General features: G+C 43.8%; 1 protein-coding gene across 1 annotated transcript in view; it reads right to left on the bottom strand.

The window, feature by feature from the left end:
* The window catches only part of LOC139767265 (uncharacterized), a 64423-nt gene that overhangs the window by 3302 nt on the left and 40116 nt on the right, over window positions 1–21005 (bottom strand). The window contains exon 2 of the mRNA XM_071696435.1: window positions 3044–3207. Coding sequence (XP_071552536.1) covers window positions 3044–3207 — 164 coding nt within the window. The remainder of the gene's footprint in view (window positions 1–3043; window positions 3208–21005) is intronic.

The raw sequence follows: 21005 nt of genomic DNA, 5'->3' as shown, positions 1-21005 counted from the left end.
TATGGATAGGGATGTGCGTGTGTGTGTGTGTGTGTGCGTGCGTGTGTGTGTGTGTGTGTGTGTGTGTGTGTGTGTGTGTGTGTGTGTGTGTGTGCGTGTGTGTGTGTGTGTTGTATGCAAGGAAGCATCATTGGTACAGCATGATGTGTAAACTCTACTAATGTGCTTGGTATCAGCAGCATATGTTAATGCAAATATATATATATATCCATTTATAATACTTAATCGCTGTTTCCCGCGTCAGCGAGGTAGCGCCAGGAAACAGACGAAGAATGGCCTATGTAGTTTGTATTTTCTTAATTGCAGTATCTATTTCTCCTCTTATCACTACGTAAATTGTCATCAGATTAATTCCTATATCACACATTTTACGCGATAATCGCATTAGACAGGAGAGTGTTAATTTTCTCATGTTAAATGTAAATGTAGATTATGTAAATCATTTACCATTCTAACTTGTCTCGCTCGACCACTTGACTCGAATCACTTTATTTGACAGGACCCAAAGTTTGTACAGCGGCTCAGTACTTTGTGACACCTATCCAAAGTTAATGAAGCGGGTCAGTATTTTGTGACACCTGTCCAAAGTTTAGGAAGCGGGTCAGTATTTTGTGGCACCTGTCCAAAGTTTGTAAAGCAAGCCAGTATCTCTATGACACCTGTCAGACTTTGTACAGCAGGTCAGGACTTTATGACACCTGTCCAAAGTTCGTACAGCTGGTCAGTACTTTATGACACCTGTCCAAAGTTTGTAAAGCAAGCCAGTATCTTTATGACACCTGTCCAAAGTTCGTACAGCAGGTCAGTACTTTATGACACCTGTCCAAAGTTCGTACAGCAGGTCAGTACTTTATGACACCTGTCCAAAGTTCGTACAGCAGGTCAGTACTTTATGACACCTGTCCAAAGTTCGTACAGCTGGTCAGTACTTTATGACACCTGTCCAAAGTTCGTACAGCAGGTCAGTACTTTATGACACCTGTCCAAAGTTCGTACAGCTGGTCAGTACTTTATGACACCTGTCCAAAGTTTGTACAGCTGGTCAGTACTTTATGACACCTGTCCAAAGTTTGTAAAGCAAGCCAGTATCTTTATGACATCTGTCAGACATACAAGGTCTTTTTTCTTCATTTCCCTGTCAAGTATGTGAACTGGTTCTGTCTATATGACAGGTGATGAGTTGGGGGTCGTACCAGGGAGGGATCCAGCCCAGTGTTGACCCCACACTCCGCCGGGCAAGCTGGAGGGTCAACATTACTCTCTCTCTCTCTCTCTCTCTCTCTCTCTCTCTCTCTCTCTCTCTCTCTCTCTCTCTCTCTCTCTCTCTCTCTCCCTCTTCTTTCCTTCCGTTTCTGACGTTAGCCAGAGGGATAAGAGAGAGAGAGAGAGAGAGAGAGAGAGAGAGAGAGAGAGAGAGAGAGAGAGAGAGAGAGAGAGAGAGAGAGCTTCTAATTAAGTTTTTTTTCTCCTCCCCATCCTAACCACCCCCCAAATCCCCCATCCCCCATCCCTCCTCCTCCGCTTTCCTTTGTTGCCATGGCCTTTGTCCCGCCTAGTATTGCCTAGAGAGAGAGAGAGAGAGAGAGAGAGAGAGAGAGAGAGAGAGAGAGAGAGAGAGAGAGAGAGAGAGAGAGAGAGAGAGAGAGTTTTCTCTCCTCAGAAGGCAGCGCTACGCTGCCTCTTATTAAGTTTTTGAGGTCGGGCAAATCTTGGTGGGTGGAGGAGGAGTGAGGTGTTAATTAAAGAAATAAATCCTTCAGTGCCACAAGCTGTTCTGAAGCCGTCAAACATTTTCAGCTGCTCCTCTCGTGCCTTCAGACCTTCAGCCGCTGGTCCTTTTGTCTTCAAAATATCAGATTGTTTCTTTTCCCTTCGCTTTCATACATTCGCTAGCCCCTCTTTCGCTCTCATACATTCGCTAGCCTCTCCTTCGCTTTCATACATTCGCTAGCCTCTCCTCTGCCATCATACATTCGCTAGCCTCTCCTCTGCCTTCATACATTCGCTAGCCTCTCCTCTGCCTTCATACATTCGCTAGCCTCTCCTCTGCCTTCATACATTCGCTAGCCTCTCCTCTGCCTTCATACATTCGCTAGCCTCTCCTCTGCCTTCATACATTCGCTAGCCTCTCCTCTGCCTTCATACATTCGCTAGCCTCTCCTCTGCCTTCATACATTCAGTGTTTCATCTTCTGTCCATCTGGTGTCACGAGGAAGCGATCTAACACATGTGTGTAATATTTTCATCCTGGGGAGACACACGTCCACGTGTGTGGACCTGACCTGGTGTGATTGATAGAGGAATCAAATATATATATGTGTGTGTGTGTGAAGGAGGGAAGAGACGCTTGTGAGGCGGGATAGAGTCGCCAGAGAACAAGGAGATCTGACAGTCTATAATGAGGTCATGTACTGAAGAGGATTGACAGTCCCCATCATCTATAATCTACATGGATGACGAACAGAGCAGTAGGTGAAGAGGGATTCTAAACAGGCAGCAGATTGTACACACGAACCGTTCATAAAGGAGGACCATGTGAGAGGATGCGACATGACCCACATGTTTTCATGAGTGGAAAGGTTGATTCAGTAACATAGGGTTATCTGCAAGCTGTGGACGGTATTGGGTAAGGGAGAACAATGCAATATGGATCATTATGTACACTTATACCATGACTACCACTCATACTCCACGAAGAGCTTGATGATATAGTCCTGGAACACGAAAATGACTTCGGAACCCATAAATGTCGAATCTTCATGTCACTATAGCAAAGAGAACATCGGGAATTACCACAGGAAATACCATGACTACTTGTTCATAATATAGATACAACGAGGACTGGGGGTTCGAGAAGTGCGTCGAACCAAATCTAAACCCATATAAACAGACGCATCAAAACGTACGAGTTTTGAAAGCGATTCAGTGATGATCGCAGGTACGAGAACAAGACAAAGGCGTCGACAGGTTCCCTTTGCTAGTGTGAGGCGTAGACACTGAGCCGGGTCGGGTAAGATGTAGAGTAACACTCCATTTGCCTTACCTTCGGTGCCTTGTGTGTAGACCAGGTGGCAGCGTCCAGTTTGGAGCCCCTCGCACAGAACTCCTCCTGGGTACAGGACTGTGAGGCTGTCACATGCAGTGGGGGGTGGTTCTCGCTGTCTGCTGGCAAAGGAGGTCTTCGAGCTTCGTATACACAGACGATAACTGCAAAAAAAGGACATTAAACTCATTAGACATTTATGACTTCTAAATACAAATTTCATTTCATATTTGTTGAAAGTGGAACACTTAAACCACCTCGGGTATATTATAGGACATAGAAAGCAGAATATAAAACGCTATAGAATATAGAAAAGGAGGCATAGTACAGTGGTTTCGAGCGGGGAGCAACAGAGAAGCTGTGGGATGTTGGCACTTGAACCATCCAACTCTGTGCTGGTAAACCTGTTAGGGCCTTCTGTTGTCCAGAGCCATTAGGGTCATTCCCTGTTTGCTGGCTCATGGGGAAACAAACCCTCTGGCTCGGAAGGATTATAGCATGTCTTTTCGCCTCTCCCTAGGGACTGTCAGGAGCCATTAATGGAATTAAATGCAATCAAATCAAAATTACTGTCATGGTATTTAGTTGCAGATGATTATGTTAATTACGACACAATTAGATTCTGGGATGGTGAAGGCAGTGCCTAGGTATAATTGGGCAGGGTAGAGTGTACTCATTACGGAGTGTAGTGTTCGTATCTTTTCGTGTAGAGTAGGGTGCACATCTCATTGAGTAGGGTACTGGGTACATCTCTCCGTGCAGGGGAGTGTGCACGTCTCATAGTGTAGTGTAAGCTTGTGTGCACGTCTCGCTGTATAAGGTAGTGTGCACGTCCAATGGTGTGGGGTAGTGTGCACGTCTCATTGTATAGTGTGCAGACACGTGTTATGGTGTAGGTATAGTGTGCACGTTTTCACTTCCTGCCTTCTCCTCTTGTACATCTCCCAATCACTCGCATTTCTTCTCTGCAGATAATGCCCCAAACACCTCTCTTTTTCTCTTTCAGAAACGACTTAACGTCTTCATTCCACCACTCACTACCCTATATCACACACCCATACGCTACACACTTTACGCTCTTCTCGTATATATAAGCTCTCCCTTCCATGATAACCACCTTACTCTTCAGCCACTCTCCTAGTTTCCTTCACTCTCACCTTTTCTGTCATTCCAATGTCTCCTGTTGTCTCTTCCCACAAGCCTCTCTTCCATGGTCTATCACCCTCCTCTTCCCACTTGTATCGTTATTTCCTTTCCTCAAACTTTTACAAAGTTTCACTCTCGCTTCCACCAAGGACTTATCACACATCCTACCAGCTGCTCCTTACGATAAATCTATTACCGAAAAAAAAAAAACTCTTAAAAACGACCATCCATTAGGACGTAATCCAATAATAACCAGTCACCATTAGCCCCCCAATCACCCACGTGATCTTGCGTTTGTCCTTTTCAAACCAAGTATTCCTCATCACCAGCCTGTATTAACACACAGCTCCACAAACTGTGCACTATTTTCATTTCATTTCACAGCGAGTACCTCATTCCTCCCCCCCCCATCCTATCAATTCCCTCACCCATCATATCACCCATTCTTGCATTCAAATTACCTATTCCTATCACTCGATCCCTCGCATCAAAGTTCCTGATGCACTCAATCACCTATTCCAAGATACTCGCCTCTCTTCCTCACTCCTCTCGCTTACAGGTGCATATAAGTACTAATAGTCATCCACCAGCTCACCTACATCAGTTTGGGGCTCGCCTCTACACTTTCTTTAAAAAATACTGCACAACTCTTTCGGTATGATTGTGCCACCCCATCCTTTACTCTCGCATTGCCAAACAATTCATCTCCCTTCCCCTTGAGCTTAGTGTCACTCATAGCCAGAACATCCATGTTCCTCTCTCTAAATATACTGTATTACCTGCTGTATCTCTTCACCAAATCTTGACTACGTCCATGCACATTCAATCACCCCAACTTGAGCCGTCTAGACAGAGGAGCACTCCCTGCATGGCTCCTCTCGTCCCATCTTTCAGAAACTGAAATACTAGAAGGGGAGGGTTTCCAGCACCCTACTCCTCGCTCACACCCGCTTACACCCCTCTTAGTCGCCTTCTACGACACGCAGGAAATACGAGGGTAGAATTCTTTCTACCCTATCCCTGGGTAAATATATATATATATATATATATATATATATATATATATATACATATATATATATATATATATATATATATATATATATATATACATATATATATATATATATATATATATATATATATATATATGAGTGTATGTATGTGAGTATGGGTGCGTGTTTGTGATTACTATTTCTGTGTTACGGGGCGAGAGTTTAACACACTGTTGACCCCTCTCGCAACATTGTATGTATACAGTGTGTGTGTGTGTGTGTGTGTGTGTGTGTGTGTGTGTGTATGTGTGTGTGTGTGTGTGTGTGTGTGTGTGTGTGTGTGGTGTGTGTGTGTGTGTGTGTGTGTGTGTGTGTGTGTGTGTCTGTGTGTGGAGGAAAAGTTATTCACGTCGCTCAATCCCTGAGAGCCTACCACACATCCCAACAGGGTCAAAAAAAATCATAATCGTCTTTTTTTTTTTTTGTGTGTGTGTGTGTGTGTGTGTGTGTGGCGGGGGGGGGGGAATGGAGAAAACGTGAGAGAGAGAGAGAGAGAGAGAGAGAGAGAGAGAGAGAGAGAGAGAGAGAGAGAGAGAGAGAGAGAGAGAGAGAGAGAAGCGTGTAATTAGTTGAAAGGGATTTGGTAAATTGGACGAAATTAATTGGTGCAGAGCAGAACCACTTAGCTTCCGCGGGGATCTTTGTACAGACTTGCCAAACGAAACCCACGTCATTTTTACGGTGTTTGAGAGATTTTTGAAGAAAAAAAAGAAAAACAAAGTCAATATACTCATTTTGATCGATGAATGGCTATATTTACTGGGATTTATGAACGAATTGGATGGTTTTATCTCTGGAATTTATGAAGGAAGTGGATGGCTATATTTACTGGGATTTATGAACGAATTGGATGGTTATATTACTGGGATTTATGAAGGAAGTGGATGGTTATATTACTGGGATTTATGAAGGAAGTGGATGGTTATATTACTGGGATTTATGAAGGAAGTGGATGGTTATATTACTAGGATTTATGAAGGAAGTGGATGGTTATATTACTGGGATTTATGAAGGAAGTGGATGGTTATATTACTGGGATTTATGAACGAAGTGGATGGTTATATTACTAGGATTTATGAACGAAGTGGATGGTTATATTACTGGGATTTATCAAGGAAGTTTCTTACCATCCAGGTAATCTCCTCCCAGGATGAACATCCATCTAATTCTAATGTCAATGCATGAGTCTTTGGCTTCGTCGTGAGGTCAAAACCTCAGCAAAGCTTCGTGCAGTCAAAACCTCAGCAAAGCTTCGTGCAGTCAAAACCTTAGCAAAGCTTCGTGCAGTCAAAACCTCAGCAAAGCTTCGTGCAGTCAAAACCTCAGCAAAGCTTCGTGCAGTCAAAACCTTAGCAAAACTTCATACAGTCAAAATCTCAGCAGAGCTTCGTGCAGTCAAAACCTCAGCTGAGCATTTCATAAATGTCTTACGATCACTGACAGTAAGTGGTGGGCTGGAGTGGTGGACTGAACATTTCTCTCTGTCTCATTTCCCCGTCCTAGATGAATTCACACAAAAAACTGGACAACACACGAATCACACGCTACAGAATTACACAGAGAACCACATACATTACAAAGATGATAAACGGAACCAAACAACATATTACAAAAAAGATGTGCATTGAGCCACTTACACACTGAACTAAACTGGAGTGATCACAGCTTTCAGTAACTAAGGCACTTTTAAAAGTCAAAATATTATGGTATCATAAGACAACGAAATATAATTGCAGACGATCAGTGCATACACGAAAAACATGTAGGGACTGTCTGGTGTGAGGGACAGACGAAGCTTTGCATGTCTATAACTGGGAGGACCAACACCTTCAAACTGTTAACATCCCTGAAGGTTTTTTTTTTGTGCAGCATGCTCGCTTTACTGTTGTCCGTCAGAGTTAACAGATGGGTAAAATGGTATTGTGCTGTCTGGGCTGTCGATGGAAGAGGATGCATCAACGCACGGCAGACCAACCAAGAGAGAGAAAGAGAGAGAGAAAAAGGAAATTGTTTGATTTACTACAGTTTCCATCACTGCAGAAGTATGATTTGTCTCACAGATGAACTGGAACACACTCATTTGGGTTTCAGTGCTCCATTCTTTCTTGTCCTTCATCCTGTCCTTACAGAAGGTCCTGGAAACTACAAGATGAACTGGAATACACTCATTTGGGTTCCAGTGCTCCATTCTCTCTTGTCCTTCATCCAGTCCTTACAGAGGGTCCTGGAAACTACAAGATGAACTGGAACACACTCATTTGGGTTCCAGTGCTCCATTCTTTCTTGTCCTTCACCCGGTCCTTACGGAGGGTCCTGGAAACTGCTAGAGTCAGCTGTGTGAATTAACACCATTCTGACGTCTGGAACTGGAACACAAGGACTTGATAACTTGAAGGCGTCTCCTGCTGGTGATAACATATGGTTCCTCCAGTTGTGGAAGGCAAAAAGGTGCTTTAGTTCATCAGGTGTAAGACAGTCTTTGATTCGTTTCTCTTATCAAAAAAGCTGCAGAATTAGCTGGGCATAGTTGAGTGCTTGTGATCAGGGATGAAGACACGCTAAATTCATGTGCACAGTTGATGTCATGAAGACTAAGCGTTTTCCAGTCTTGTCCACTGCATTTGGTGCGTCGCCTCCAGTCGGTGTCTGGACTTGTGGCAGACACCATCACACCTGCTCACACCTTAACCACAGCAGTACCGTAAAGCCACCAGGTCACGTGTGAGTCACTATACAACACAATGATCCAGGAATGAGTACTGGAAAGATCACTTTGTTTACAGAGCACCATATACATTGTGTGGGGACAAGATGGCTTGCCATAACAGCCTCATCACCTGCGTCACTCTGTGATTTCACGACGTCTTTTCCCAATCCGTAAACCTTCCGTCAGGGACGATGCTTTCGCCCTGATGGAGGTGGAGATGGTGCCTTGGGAGCAATCCGTTCGCTCACAGCTACAGCAGGAGCAGCAGTGATGGCAAAACCTTTTCACGAAAGAGGAGGTAGTTTTTTTTTTGGGGGGGAGCACCTCAGGAGCGACGGAGGCCGAATGACTGGGAACCATTTTCACCAGCACCTCAACAACGACGCTTCATCTTCTGTATTGAGTCTCCCTCTTCTCTCTACGAAGTGACGCTGTTGCAGTACCTCCTCCACGAGCCTGGTCATTTGGGAGCCTTTGGACCTTCGTCAGTTTTATGGGCTTTTCTCCTTGAGACATTTGTATGTCCCTTTTATTCCCAACCACTCTACTCCATGAGTTTCTTTTCCTTTCTACTGACACGAAGAGCCTCGTTATGACCCAGCGCGCTGCTGCTGTTTGAAATACCTGTGTATTCCTTGGCATGTGTCCTATGGAGAAAGATATCGCCCTAGTTTGAAGCGATGTCCTCGAAATATATTCTAAAAGCATCGGATCGCACAACCATCTATTTCTGACCACATTTGTGACGCTCCTTATTTTTGAAACATGTCTTGTTTACACTAGGGCGGGAGAACTCCTGGCCTAAGGCTTTATATGAGTTTACATGAGAAAGACAGACAACAGGAGGCCTGATTGGCCCACGATTGGATTGTCTGATAGAAAAAAAAAGGAGTTTAACTTACCTAAGTCTTTACAGCTGGTGTGCACAGCCCACCTGAGGGACAACACTATATTCCAAATGTTTCTAAAATGATATAATTTGCCCAGAGACATCATGACATTGATTCCATTTCTACTGTACGTAATTTACCACGACTTTACTTATTACATTAGCAATTTTGATGCACCGAAATTATTCTATTACCGGTTACATTAGTGGTACCCCAGACTGCTCAAAAATACAGTTTTACTTCACTGAAAAATACATTCAGAGTAAACATTTCATTTCAGGATGGTGAAAGACGGGCACGAGATGAAGTGAATTGGATTGATGTGGTATACAGGGAGCGACGTGTTGTCACTGGCCTGAACCAAGGCATATGAAGTAGCCAGGGGCAAACCACAAAATGGACTGTCTGCTGGGTATGGTTGTAGGTAAAGGGCTGCGATTTTGATGCGTGACACATCTAGCTGGAAAGTGGAAGTGAACGGATTTAAGTCCTTATTCGTCTGTTCCTGGCGCAACCTCGCGAACATGGGAAACAGCGAACAAGTGTATTCATCACACGCTGCAATTTGGGGCGTTTGAAGTTTCCCATAAGAAAGCACTTTTTTTGTACTCTAGCGGGTGTATGTTTCAGACAAACAGACTGAGAGTGAGAGAAAAAAAAAAATCGTAGGTAGGTTTGAAGATACGTTTGAACGTTTATACCAAAATAATCGAAAAGAAAATATCTTTTCATTTTTCTTTTTTTTTTCCCTGAGTAAGAAAAAGACAAGAGAAAATGAGTGTTTTTCTGACATGATACGATTGAACGTTTATACCAAAATAACCGAGAAGAAAATATCCTTCCATTTTTTCCTTTTTTCCCCTGAGTATGAAAAAGACAAGAGAAAATGAGAGTGTTTTTTCTGACGTGAAGGATACAGCCCGGTGTGCTCTCTGACGTCATGTCTTCAGTACGTTGCTTCATAAACATTCTCTGTGAAGTATTTGCAATTTTTTCTTTTTCACCTCCTCGTCTTCACTTACTTCACCGGGCGTATATGCAGCAGCGTGAGCGAACATGGTCTTAAAGTGAAGTTAAACACCTCGAGACGCCGTTTAGATATTTTCCGGCTGGTGGCTTACAACACGACGCTGAAGGGAGTGAACATGAAGGATAGGTTTGCACTCGAGTTCTTAACGCTTAACTTCACATTCCCATCTCCTGTGCCAATGTACACTGACTTCATCTTTGCTTAGTTTGGTCCACCGTTCCTCCACTTCCCCTTGCTTTGCTATCCTTGCCTTACACTGCTTTTAAGTTGACCACATCTCCCTCGGTGGCATTTAGTGCCACTCCATTTCCCTTGGACTGGATTATAGAATCTAGGCTTATAAACCAAGCACTAGAGCTTCTAAGGCTACTCAGCGCTCTTAATATAGATTAGAATATTCTGTCTTATGAAGTCGTTCATTTATTTTCCTTGGATCTTGGGATCTGTGTGGGGCTATGGGAATTCAGTGGCCCCTATGTCTCTTGTCTTTCGTTCCCTTTCTACGAATGTGGGCCGATCGAAGCCTTTTCAATTCGATCGTCACTCGGTACAATCCTCCTTGCATTTCTCTGGACGTTTTCGAGTTACGGCAATTACAGCTGATACAGCAGGCTGTAATCCACACTCGTTATCATACGATTATCTGGATAATGATGACGTCAAATGCATGAAATTATCTGTAATATGATTTCAAGGAATTCTTACAATTGCAAGAATTCTACAACAGATTCTTCCATATTAATATTTGATAATGAGAGGCACCAAAATATATATACACACACACACACACACACACACACACACACACACACACACACACACAGAATGGATGCCGTTATTGACATGGGTCTGTGTGTTCGAATTCTGGGCGTGGCAGTCGACCCACAGTCAATCCTAGACTATCATCATCTCCTTTGAGCTGGTCGAGGCAACACTGGAAGAGAGAGAGAGAGAGAGAGAGAGAGAGAGAGAGAGAGAGAGTCCTACACAAAGCCCCAAAATCTCTCCGACGACGACATTGTCCTCTGCAGGTTCCTGTGGTGGGTTCTTGTTATACTGTGGTGGGCTCTTGTTATGCTGTGGTGGGTTCTTGTTATACTGTGGTGGGCTCTTGTTATGCTGTGCTGGGTGCTTGTTATACTGTGGTGGGTGCTTGTTATGCTGTGGTGGGTGCTTGTTATGCTGTCGTGAACTCTTGTTATACTGTAGTGGGTGCTTGTTATGCTGTGGTGGGTTCTTGTTATACTGTGGTGGGTGCTTGTTATACTGTGGTGGGTGCTTGTTATACTGTGGTGAGTGCTTCTTCTACTGTGGTGGGCTCTTGTTATACTGTGGTGGGTGCTTGTTATACTGTGGTGGGTGCTTGTTCTACTGTGGTGGGCTCTTGTTACACTGTAGTGGGCTCTTGTTATACTGTGGTGGGTGCTTGTTACACTGTGGTGGGCTCTTGTTATGCTGTGGTGGGTGCTTGTTATGCTGTGGTGGGTGCTTGTTATGCTGTCGTGGGCTCTTGTTATACTGTGGTGGGCTCTTGTTATACTGTGGTGGGCTCTTGTTCTACTGTGGTGGGCTCTTGTTATACTGTGGTGGGCTCTTGTTATACTGTGGTGGGTGCTTGTTATACTGTGGTGGGTTCTTGTTATACTGTGGTGGGTGCTTGTTATACTGTGGTTGGTGCTTGTTCTACTGTGGTGGGCTCTTGTTCTACCGTGGTGGGCTCCTCTTATACTGTGGTGGGCTCTTGTTGTACTGTGGTGAGTGCTTTTTATACTGTAGTGGGTGCTTGTTATATTGTTCCTCCTTCCCTTGGTCAGCTAGTTGGCTCGTTAGCCTGAGAGTTCGAACAGTGAACAGATGGTGGTAATGCTCAAGGAAAAGGATAGTGAAACGCTATGAAAAAAGAAAGAAAATTAAGCATGAAACAATGAAAACGAAAAGACATCAAGAGGTACCGTTAGGATATGAGAGAAGTGAACGAAAGTGGAACAAATTGAGCGACGAAGTTGTGTTATGTTACTGAGAAAAAGTACAAGAGATTGAGCCCCCACGAGTGTACAACTCCCTCCCCGTACAGTACAAAAGATGGGGGCCCCCACCAGAGTACAACTCCCTCCCCGTACAGTACAAAAGATGGGGGCCCCCACCAGAGTACAACTCCCTCCCCGTACAGTACAAGAGATGGGGCCCCACCAGAGTACAACTCCCTCCCCGTACAGTACAAAAGATGGGGCCCCACCAGAGTACAACTCCCTCCCCGTACAGTACAAGAGATGGGGCCCCGCCAGAGTACAACTCCCTCTCCGTACAGTACAAGAGATGGGGGGCCCCCACCAGAGTACAACTCCCTCCCCGTACAGTACAAGAGATGGGGCCCCGCCAGTGTACAACTCCCTCCCCGTACAGTACAAGAGATGGGGCCCCGCCAGTGTACAACTCCCTCCCCGTACAGTACAAGAGATGAGGCCCCGCCAGTGTACAACTCCCTCCCCGTACAGTACAAGAGATGAGGCCCCACGAGTGCACAACTCCCTCCCTGTACAGTACAAGAGATGAGGCCCCGCCAGTGTACGATCCCTCCCCGTACAGTACAAGAGATGAGGCCCCACGAGCGTACAACTCCCTCCCCGTACAGTACAAGAGATGGGGCCCTACGAGTGTACATCTCCCTCCCCGTACAGTACAAGAGATGGGGCCCCACGAATATACAGGACCCTCCCTGTACAGTACAAGTGATGGGGCACCCACGAATGTACAACTTCTCCATACAGTACAAGAGATGGGGCCCCCGCCAGTGTACAACGCCCTCCCCGTACAGTACAGATAGTAATTACATACGAACAATCTATTCAAGCTTAAACAAAGACGTACATTATATTAGTTCATGATCACATCATCCCCGGTAAAATGTAGTGAGGGGGATGAGTGTGGCGCACACACACATATGACAAATGCACATCACATATGGACCAAAACAGCCATGTTGTTCATGTTAACGACATGGAATCAAGTCCTACTAGATCGCCAATTTAGCATTTCATAAATCCATTCAGCCAGATTTTGTTGTGTAACATATACATCACCGAAGGACTACGTCACAGGGCGAAATATAACGGAATGAACATTAAATAATAGTGGCATTAACGTTAAATGATAATGGATTTAAGGTTAAATGATCTATATAATCATCGCATGAGCGAAGGCCCATAAATGCGATTCACAATGAAATATATTTTTCGTTTATATATATATTCCCAAATCGACATCTTTCTGTTTATTGTTTATTTGTTGATACTCATTTGCATCTCGTGTGAGATAGTAAATTGTTATTACTTCCTGTTAGTATGTTACGGGGAGAGAGGATCACACTGGTGTTGCCCCGTCTCTTAACCTTATATATGTGTACAGTATACATACTAATATGTGTATATACACACTCACAACAGCCTAAGTCAGGTACCCATGGATCGAGCAGCCCCAAGGATGGGAGGATCAACACCTAGGGTGGGTGTGGGCCGACTACCGCGTTTAAGATTCGAACCCATGCGGGGTCAAATCCAGGGAGGGCTCATTTTGACCAATACACCACGAAGGTTCGTAAAAAAGTAAAAAATAAATTCATTTTGACCTATATATATATATATATATATATATATATATATATATATATATATATATATATATATATATATGTTTACCAAATGGCGTCCTAGCTTCGTCTCTTCGATGTATATCAACTGACTGTTATATTTCTCTCTTGTGCCTCCCCTGATGATATGATTATTACACGAAAGTGCACCTGGGAACTTTTCGTGTTTCATTTTCCCCGTGGACTCATAGGAATATATATATATATATATATATATATATATATATATATATATATATATATAAATATATACTTACACCACAGCAGCTGGTGTTAACATACCTTGAACCACAGCACACCAGCTGGTTTAAATACACTCTAAGCCATACCACACCAGCTGATGTAAATATGCCCTCAGCCACCCCACACCAGCTGGTGTAAACATACACTGAACCACACCACACCAGCTGGTATAAACATACTATCAGCCACACCACACCAGCTGGTGTAAACATACACTCAACTACACCACACCAGCTGGTGTAAACATACACTCAACCACACCAAACAGCAGCTGGTGTGAGCATGCATTTCGCGACCCTGGTCCATCTAAATTAAAATGTAATTTTGGGGGACACTGCCACACATATGTGGCTCTATGTGTAACTTTGGCGAAATTGTTTTTAACTCGCTTGTATATATAACTGACACATCCAAACCACCTGGACTGTATACAGCTGGCAACACTGTACCAGCTGGTCTTCATGATGTACTTTCTTTTTTCTAAAATGGCAACAGCTGCTTCACAAAATAGCAACACATTTTACCAAGGCTGTTGGAGAGTTAATTTTGCGATCTTGGCAACATCTGGTCTCTATCACAAAAGTTGTTCACTCCATAAATTTTGAGATGGCCTTCGGGTCAATTTCTATATCCTACTTGTAGAAATTATCAGCCTTATATACTACTTTAAGGACGCCATGTAATAATGCCACAGTTGTTCTTGAGTTCAAGTGACAAATCAGATAAGTCTTCAGAATTTTTAATGATCCATCTGTTACATCAAACTTTCTATGATGCCTGAGAATCAAGTCTCCAAAATTCAAAATTCTCAATGATCCATCTGTTACATCAAACTTTCTATGATGCCTGGGAATCAAGTCTCCAAAATTCTCACCTCCGAGAGCAGGGTAAGTCAAAGTTGAAACAAAGCTGTTTCTAACACATGGCAAAATGATTACGTGTTTGGGATCGAGGACATTTTGTTATCCTCTTATTGTGTACCAGTCAAGCTAAATATAGGATCGTTCAGGTATGGGTGACACTCCCTGACTCTCTCTCTCTCTCTCTCTCTCTCTCTCTCTCTCTCTCTCTCTCTCTCTCTCTCTCTCTCTCTCTAACTCTCTTTCCTCCACGACATAAGCATGGATCACCGCCGCCAATTCCTTCCCCTCACCCCGGGTCACAACGCCACGCGAGACGAAAATGATCGCATCGCTGCCTGTGGCCCCTTGCCCTACCATCATCCCGAGGTGCAGTAGATAGTGACCCTCCTACTGCGCCTCCTCCAGTATCAACTCCTTCAGCAGTGAGGAACGCCTCAGTCCGGTGCAAAAGATGATATCGAGTGATTCACGATAGCAAATATACGGGGAAAGTCTTGAAAAAATCCTTCGCACATGTAATTTTTGCCCAGTGTGTTCGTGCGTTACGCCATTGAACGAGATAAAACCTTTCCAATTATTATAAGTACAGACTATAATCAGAAGTATATATACTACACGGATGCTAAGCTTTCCAGCTATATCTATATGCACAGACTATAATCAGAAATATATATATACGAGACGGGTGCTATGAGAGGAAGAGACAGTATAGTCAAGTCACAGCTCGAACCTATGTATATGGACAGTCTCACACCAGTAGCGAGGACTGCTCACGACGCTACGGTTCCTCCAGGCTATTTCTCACACCAGTGATGGTTCGAGGACCACTAGTGTGTCTCTATAGGGTCGTCGAGAACCGACACGGACCTTAGGGGATGGGCTGGGTCTCATGGGGCCTTAGGACCATCCCAGAGAGAGAGAGGGGGACTGCGAAGCCCACGTACAAGAAAAAGGAAAAAAATATACAGCAAAAAATTATAATTTGTTTACTATCTATATTTTCTATTGTTTGGTCACTTTATTTATATTTTCAAATTACTTTTCCCCTCGTCTGGGCCTTACCAGATATGGCCCTGAGGCCCTAGGGAATTTCCCTCAGTTTCCCCTTGCTCCTGCCGCTGCAACAACAGATACCCCTCTCTAAATTCTAAGGGGATCCAAACCTTTGATGCAACATTGTTGTCAGGGATAGAATCGCGCCCCCATCATCTCGGCATTAAAAACAAAAACAAAAGAAAGTCTGCTTGATGATGTTGCAAGGAAACCTTCGGTGGAAAGCGAGAATTTTACGTTTCTGTAGACATAACTTCAGTCTATAAACTCCGGAAAACTGGTTTTGGAGCACGTAAATATATATGGTTTTAACACTCGTTTGAATGAAGTGACTGAAACTGCATTCGACTATTTCTTTCACACCCGCTTGAGATGGAGCCACAACACAAGACAAAGCATTAGATTACCTCGAAAAATATTGGCATCTATGAATTGCTTTAGGGCTTGGAGCTTTGCTCTGCCTACGTCCCTGCTATCACCAAGTAGGCTTGGGCCTGAGGCACGTATCGGGCCGCTGCTTCCAACAGCTTTTGTGTGGAGACCAGCCACTCAAGGAATGACCATTATGACATTTCCCTCTTCCCTTAAACAGCTAAAATAGTAGAATACTCTTTCCTTCCTCCTGTTTACCTCTCTTCCCACAACCTTTCTAATTAGAAAGATCAGGTCTACCAACACCGACAGAGTCCTCAATAATTTTCACATCCATTTTCCTCAAAGTCTTTTATTTTTTTTCCTCTTCGTTCGTAAGATGGCCTTTGCTGGGATGGGGGGAGGGTCGTGTTTTGCCCCTGCCACACGCCCGTCGCTATGAGAATATGAAGTGAGAAACTTCACCCAGCGCAACGCTTTCCACATGAAAGCTGGGGGGAGGTAAATGCCATACATGAGGTGAAATGCTATAAAACTGAAATTCCACCATTTACCAACGTATATGAAATCATATTTTGAAATACTGGTTCCCTGTAATGGCAGATTACAATCATTTTTGGTACATTTCTTTGACAGAAATTATACCACAACCTTAATAGATTATCTTCTATACTTTACAAGCATTTTCAGTATATTTCTTTTACTGAAATTATAACACAACCTTAATAGATTATATTCTATACTTTACGATAGAATGTGGCAGAATATTAGACAAGCGTACACCAGAATAACTGATAATTCATATGCTAATGATTAAGGGAACTACGTATGGAACAAATAAATTATTTATCCCACGTATTATACTAACAGGGTGTTGTGACACATAAGTTATAATGCAACATGTTATTGTGATCTACGAGTTATAATACAGTAGTTTATTTAGCCACCTGAGATATAATAAGACAGTTAACTGTGACACCTGAGTTATAATGCAATAGTTCATCTTGCCACAAGGTATACTGTAGGAGTATACTTCACCACTTATGGTATAATGCAGATGTTTGTGGTGTCACTTAAGATATAATACAACGCTCATTGTGTCTTGAGGAATAATACAAGCGCTTATTGTGTTACAAAGTATAATGCAATAGCTTACTGTATCACGAATACAATATGACGAGTTATGGTACCAGCTACGTCATAATGCAGCAGCTCACTGTATCACGAATACAATATGACGGGTTATGGTACCAGCTACGTCATAATGCAACAGCTTATTGTATCACGAATACAATATGACGAGTTATGGTACCAGCTACGTCATAATGCAACAGCTTACTGTATCACGAATACAATATGACGGGTTATGGTACCAGCTACGTCATAATGCAACAGCTTACTGTATCACGAATACAATATGACGAGTTATGGTACCAGCTACGTCATAATGCAGCAGCTCACTGTATCACGAATACAATATGACGAGTTATGGTACCAGCTACGTCATAATGCAGCAGCTTACTGTATCACGAATACAATATGACGGGTTATGGTACCAGCTACGTCATAATGCAACAGCTTACTGTATCACGAATACAATATGACGGGTTATGGTACCAGCTACGTCATAATGCAGCAGCTCACTGTATCACGAATACAATATGACGGGTTATGGTACCAGCTACGTCATAATGCAGCAGCTTACTGTATCACGAATACAATATGACGAGTTATGGTACCAGCTACGTCATAATGCAACAGCTTACTGTATCACGAATACAATATGACGAGTTATGGTACCAGCTACGTCATAATGCAACAGCTTATTGTATCACGAATACAATATGACGAGTTATGGTACCAGCTATGTCATAATGCAACAGCTTACTGTATCACGAATACAATATGACGAGTTATGGTACCAGCTATGTCATAATGCAACGGCTTATTGTATCACGAATACAATATGACGAGTTATAGTACCAGCTACGTCATAATGCAACAGCTTACTGTATCACGAATACAATATGACGAGTTATGGTACCAGCTACGTCATAATGCAACAGCTTACTGTATCACGAATACAATATGACGAGTTATGGTACCAGCTATGTCATAATGCAACAGCTTACTGTATCACGAATACAATATGACGAGTTATGGTACCAGCTACGTCATAATGCAACAGCTTATTGTATCACGAATACAATATGACGGGTTATGGTACCAGCTACGTCATAATGCAACAGCTTACTGTATCACGAATACAATATGACGAGTTATGGTACCAGCTACGTCATAATGCAACAGTTTAGTGCCTACCTAAGATGTAATACAGCTTCAGTGTACCACCTGTGGTACAATGTACCAGTATATTGTCCCATCTTAAAAGATATACCACAACAGGTTATATTGTCCCACCTATAATATAATACATCAGTATATTGTCGCATCTTATAAGGTATACTGCAACAGGCTATATTGTAACCTGTGGTATAATACACCAGTATACTCTCCCAATGATACACCAGTATACTCTCCCAATGATACACCAGTATACTCTCCCATCTTTTAAGATATACCGGAATACAGTATACTCTCCCAATGATACACCAGTATACTCTCCCATCTTTTAAGATATACCGGAATACAGTATACTCTCCCAATGATACACCAGTATACTCTCCCATCTTTTAAGATATATAACAATAGGCTTATCTACTCATAGGAAATCATAACAACCACTTATTGCGCCACGTAAAGCATGAAGCAACGCGGGTCTTAGTGTCATGAAGCAATTTCAAACTCAACAAGGACTCTGCAGTGTCATGCAATATCAACTGATGGTGTCATAGCTCGTTGCTCCTGACGGAGTGGGTCAGGTGGGGGGGTTGGTTCTGGCCACGCCAGAGGCAGCGGCGTCGCTTGGTCAATAACCTTTGGGACGACCCATGATGAAAGCCACGGCGAAGAGCTTCGTGCTGGCCAGTCCCCCAAGGGGGACGTGCTGGAGCGAAGAGCCAAGGTTTTCTGATTCTTTAAATCTCTAAATTCCTTTCTCATCTTTTTCTTTTCTTTTTTCTCCTCCCTTCGCATATGAAAGAGATGGGAGAGATGTGTGTGTGTGTGTGTGAGAGAGAGAGAGAGAGAGAGAGAGAGAGAGAGAGAGAGAGAGAGAGAGAGAGAGAGAGAGAGAGAGAGAGAGAGAGAGAGAGAGAGAGAGCACTTCATCCACGGTCAGAGCTCCATTTAGGTTCTGAAGCCACAGAGAGGGAGTACTTCATCCACTGTCAGAACTCCATCTAGGTCCTGAAGCTACAGAGGGAGAGAGGGAGCACTCCATCCATGGTCAGAACTCCATCTAGGTCCTGAAGCCACAGACAGAGAGGGAGCACTTCATCCACTGTCAGAACTCTATCTAGGTCCTGAAGCCACAGAGAGAGAGAGGGAGCACTTCATCAATGGTCATAGATCCATCTAAGTCCTGAAGCCACAGAGAGGGAGCACTTCATCCATGGTCAGAACTCCATCTAGGTCCTGAAGCCACAGAGAGGGAGTACTTCATCCACAGTCAGAGATCTATCTAGGTCCTGAAGCCACAGAAGAGAGAGGAGCATTTCATCCACGGTCAGAGCTCCATCTAGGTTCTGAAGCCACAGATAGAAGGAGTACTTCATCCATGGTCATAGATTCATCTAGGTTCTGAAGCACTTCATCCACTGTCAGAACTCCATGTAGGTCCTGAAGCTACAGAGGGAGAGAGGGAGCACTCCATCCATGGTCAGAACTCCATCTAGGTCCTGAAGCCACAGACAGAGAGGGAGCACTTCATCCACTGTCAGAACTCCATCTAGGTCCTGAAGCCACAGAGACACAGGGAGCATTTCATCCACGGTCAGAGCTCCATCTAGCTTCTGAAGGCACAGATAGAAGGAGGACTTCCTCCCCAGCGACTGTTCATAGTACTTTGATAAATCAGTTATCAAACTCTCCAATAAGTGGGCTCCGGAAGGGCAGAACTTCGAAAGTATAAGGTCAATAAAGTCTTCGAGTATCATCCCAAAACTTGGTGGGTTCACGATTGGCGATGGTGACCCATCGCGAATGGGTCACATGGCGAACCATTTCGTTCCAACATAAGTCCAAAGTCTAATCCAGAATTATCATTAAAGTCGCCAACTTGTATGAGAGCAACGAGAGGCGGATTTTGGGGGGAAAAACCTGAAGGAACGTCTTTTAGAACGCTGGTGTATTACAGCACATACGTTAAGTAACGTTTTGACGTTGAGCCTCACGCAGTACCTGGCCACAAAAACGAGCGTTGAACGTATGAGTCTCAAATGACGTTAACCTCATACCAGCTGCCCAGAAGGAGTCTAATTATGAAGACTCCTGCTATGATATTCTGTGAAAGAATTGTGCAAAGAAATCCCTTAAGATTTTCTGTATGTGTGTGTGTGTGTGTGTGTGTGTGTCATCTGTAGTAACAAAATCTCCCAGAGTCTGTCTCTCCTCTCTCTGTCTGTCTGTCTGTCTGTCTGTCTGTCTGTCTCTCTCTCTCTCTCTCTCTCTCTCTCTCTCTCTCTCTCTCTCTCTCTCTCTCTCTCTCTTTCTCTCTGTCTCTCTGTCTCTCTCTCTCTCTCTCTCTCTCTCTCTCTCTCTCTCTCTCTCTCTCGTACACGCACCTTCACGCATGCGTCAGTCAGGCAGGACCGACGCAGACGGTCGGGGTCACGGGAGCAGTACGATTTCAGGTGACGACGACGTTCCTGAAGCGCTGACGGAGAGGGAACAGGCTAGGAGGGCATCTCCCCATTCCCTCTCCCCTCCCTTTTTGCCTCTCCCCCTCCCTCACACTCCCTCACCCTCTCACCCCGTCTTCATCACCCTCTTTTTCCATCTCCCTCCTCCTTTCTCCATCGTTTTTCCCTTCCACCCTCCATCATTTTCCCCAACC

This window comes from Panulirus ornatus, chromosome 59 (assembly GCF_036320965.1).
Source record: "Panulirus ornatus isolate Po-2019 chromosome 59, ASM3632096v1, whole genome shotgun sequence".
In the NCBI taxonomy this organism is placed as follows: Eukaryota; Metazoa; Arthropoda; class Malacostraca; order Decapoda; family Palinuridae; genus Panulirus; species Panulirus ornatus.
This window is presented reverse-complemented; position numbering and strand designations above follow the sequence as displayed.